The following is a 3,318-nucleotide window of genomic DNA, read 5'->3' as shown; positions in this document are numbered from 1 at the left end:
AAGAGCCAAGAAAGGGCCCACGACACGAAGGAAGAAGGAAGAGCCGGCCGCCGGGTACAGGCCAGCCCAATGGGGACACCTGGCCCCCAGGGCCACCGGCCGCTCTGCCGCCGCCAGCCCCACCGTCAGCCCCATTTCCTCCGCCGCCGGACGCAGCCGCCATTGCTGCGGCGGACGAGGCGCTGCAGCAGGCCGTGGCCGCTGGCTCGTACGAGAGATTAGCCAGTGCGCTGGAGGCGTGCAGCGGCCTCGCAAGCCCGGCCGTGCTGGCGGCGGCGAAGCGCGCGCGCGACAAGCTCAAGGAGGCGCGGAGGCGGGACAGCCAGCGGCTGCGCAAGGCGCATGGCGCGGCGATGGGCGCGCTCAAGTCGCTCGACACCGCAGACAGCCCCTCCGCGCTCCGAGCGGGCATCGCTGCCGCCAGGCCGCACGTGGGCGCGCTGCCTGCCTTGGCCGAGGAGGTGAGCGCGGCGGAGTCGAAGCTGGAAACTCTGTCTGTCGCCTCCGCGCCGGCCGCGGCGGAAGAGGCTGTTGCTCGGCCCGTCGAGATAGCCCTGTCGGACCTCACCGCGGCGACGGACGGGTTTGCAGAGGGCAAGCTGATTGGCAGCGGCGGCTTCAGCCGCGTCTACGAGGCGTCGGCCAACCTCCACCTCTCCCTCGCCGCGCCTCCGCAGCTGCGCCACTTGCCGCTCGTCGTCAAGCGGGCAAAGTCGGGCCAGTCGGGCGGCTTGTCGCGGGCGGAGCTCGAGGTGAAGCTGCTCAAGGCGGTGAGCCACCCGCACTTGCTGCCGCTGCTCGGCTACTGCCTCTCACCCGACGGCGTCTGCCTCCTCTCGCCGCTGATGCGCGGCGGCTCGCTCGAGGCGCGGCTGCGTATCTCGGATCCCGACCGCGCTGCGCAGCTCCGGCGGCTGGGGATGGTGGAGCCGCCGAGGCCGCTGACGTGGCGGCAGCGCGTGCGTGTCGCGTGCGAGGCGACCGAGGCGCTCGTCTACCTCCACTCGAAGGGCATCGTGCACCGCGACGTCAAGCCGGACAACATCCTGCTCGACGAGAAGCTGACCGCCGTGCTCGCCGACACGGGCTTCGCCAAGGACCAGCGTCCCGACGCGTCTGTCCGCTGCCGCTCGACCGCCCTCTACATGTCCACGGGCTACCTCTGCCCCTCCATTACCAAGGGCGGCGAGTACTCGAGCAAGACGGACGGCTACGCCATCGGCATCACCCTCCTCGTCTGCCTCACCAGCCGCTCCGAGGTGCAGCTCACCGACCGGTGCGAGGACGAGTTCGAGGAGGACTGGACCGACATCGACGCGGTGAAGCTCGCCGACGTGGCTGCGGGCTGGCCAGTCGACGCGGCGCGCGCAGTAAAGGACCTCGCGCAGGCGGGGGACGGGCAGAAGAGCCTCTGCCACCACAGCTTGCGCAAGCGGCCCACGCTGCCCGAGGCGCTGTCGACGCTCCGGGCGCTGCTGTCTGGCGCGCAGGGCGGGGCGGGGGTGGAAGAAGCTGCGCCGGCCTTTGGAGACGAGGCCGCTGCGGCAGCCGCCCGCACCACCGGGTACGAGCCTTCGCCGCTCTCGGTGCAGGTGCGCGGCATGCGCACGGGCGGCGACGCGCAGGCGCGCATCCAGGGCAACATGCTGCTCGCCTTCAACACGCTGATGCCGCGCCTCGACGCCGTCTACGCCTCGCGCTCTGCGGCGGCGCCCGACGGCTTCGAGGAGCGCATCAACTACTGGCACCGCGAGTGCGGCTTGCCGACCGAGCTACGGAGCCAGCTGCACTCGCTGCGCATCTGGGCGAACGCGGCGAGGCACCACGACGCGGCGAGGTGGAGGAGGGACGGGCCGCGCAGCGAGGGGGAGGCGTCGCGGCTAGTGGCCGTGGTGACGGAGGCGATCGGGGCGATCGAGGGGTAAATTTGTGTACGAGTGTTCTTTAATGCTGGCTGATACTTTTTCTCTTTTAGGGCGGTGTCAATGAGGTGCGGCCATCACGTTCTCATCAGGCATGGTTGCTCGAGCTCTGCTTGCCGTTGGCCTTGCCACTCGATCCAACCCACCGACCGCCCTCATCCCGCTCGACCAGTGCGCGGTCGACGCCTTGGGCGCAGCCGCACGCGACGGCCTCAGCTTTGAGCCTCACTTTGACCCGCGGCCGGCGCTCGGCTGCTTTGCTTCTCTGGCCCCCGTCGTGCTCTCGTTCCACTGGGGCACCGAGCTGGAGGCGGCGAGGGAGGCGGCGAGCGCCACCAAACTGCGGGAGGAGGAGGAGTACCGCGCCTGCCTGAAGGGAGAGGGCTGTCCCGTCTTTTACGAGGAGCTCAAGGCGGAGGCGGAGGCGGCTGCGATCCGGCTGGAGGAGGCCAAAGGGTTCAGGCTAGCTGGAGCGAGCTACGCTCTCCTGCGGAGGCACGGCGTCCCGGTGATGCAGACGGTTGTTGGTCGGCGTGGCACTGCGGCCCGGCGGGGCACCGCAACCATGGCGGACACGGCGAGCAGGGTGGGCACCGGCTCGCCGGTGTTCCAGGTGGGCATGGGCCTCCCCTGCCTGATCCTCCTCCCGCTGGCGCTGCTTCTGGTAGCTGCCCCGGTCTGGATCGACGCGGGCGCGGGGCCGATCGTCTGACGTTCTGCGGCCTCGAGTAACACGTTCGCCGCGCCAGCCCTGCCTGTGGGCCCACGCCCATATATGCCACAAACGCTGGCCCCAGCGCGAGGGAGTAGCGATAGAGACGTGTGACGTGTGGAGGGCAGCTGGTGCGGAGACTCTAGCTTGTGTGGGGAGAGGAGCATGCGAGTGAGAGAGGCAGGTGGCACGGCAACACACGGCAACACAACGTGTGCGTGTCCCTTACCCCCCCCGTGGCCGGTGACGAATTGGAGTTGGAGCTGTTGCCCAGGAAGTCGTTTCGTTTTATTGGGCGCCGACCAACCCAAAAATACACTGACAGGAGAGGAAACGACTGAGGGTGCGCGAGGAAACTCCCTCGTCCCTGTCTGGCACACGCACACCCACACGCGACACGCAGGCCGAAGTACAAGTAGCCACCGCCCCAGCTGCAGCTCCAGACGGTGCCGTCGGCAGTAAGGGCGAGGTTGTGGTGCAGCCCAGCCGACACAGCGACGACGCGCTGGCCAGCCAACGCTTCTATCTTCTTGGGCAGCAGGTGGTTCAGCTGGTCGCTGTGGCCCAAGCTTCCAAAGCATGCATCGCCCCAGCTCCAGAGAGGGGAGCCTCCTCCGGAGTGAGGATGAGGACCTTGAGCGAAGGGGCCCTGAGCGGTGACGTCGTCTGAGAGTGCGTGTCGTG

General features: G+C 69.0%; 2 protein-coding genes across 2 annotated transcripts; both read left to right on the top strand.

Moving 5' to 3' along the window:
- Positions 1–536: 536 nt before the first annotated feature.
- EMIHUDRAFT_56057 (hypothetical protein) lies at positions 537–1,262 on the top strand (the record flags this gene model as incomplete). Its single annotated transcript, XM_005789696.1, has 1 exon — positions 537–1,262. A coding segment is annotated over one exon (726 nt), but the record flags the coding sequence as incomplete, so codon positions are not given.
- Positions 1,263–2,016: 754 nt separating this feature from the next.
- Positions 2,017–2,634, top strand: EMIHUDRAFT_252131 (hypothetical protein; the record flags this gene model as incomplete). Its single annotated transcript, XM_005789695.1, has 1 exon — positions 2,017–2,634. The coding sequence occupies one exon, from the start codon at positions 2,017–2,019 to the stop codon at positions 2,632–2,634; it is 618 nt and encodes a 205-aa protein (XP_005789752.1).
- Between the last annotated feature and the right edge of the window lie 684 nt (positions 2,635–3,318).

Source organism: Emiliania huxleyi (assembly GCF_000372725.1).
Source record: "Emiliania huxleyi CCMP1516 chromosome Unknown EMIHUscaffold_1256, whole genome shotgun sequence".
Lineage (NCBI taxonomy): Eukaryota > Haptophyta > Isochrysidales > Noelaerhabdaceae > Emiliania > Emiliania huxleyi.
Note: the sequence above shows the minus strand (reverse complement) of the source record. Positions and strands in the feature narration are given on the sequence as shown.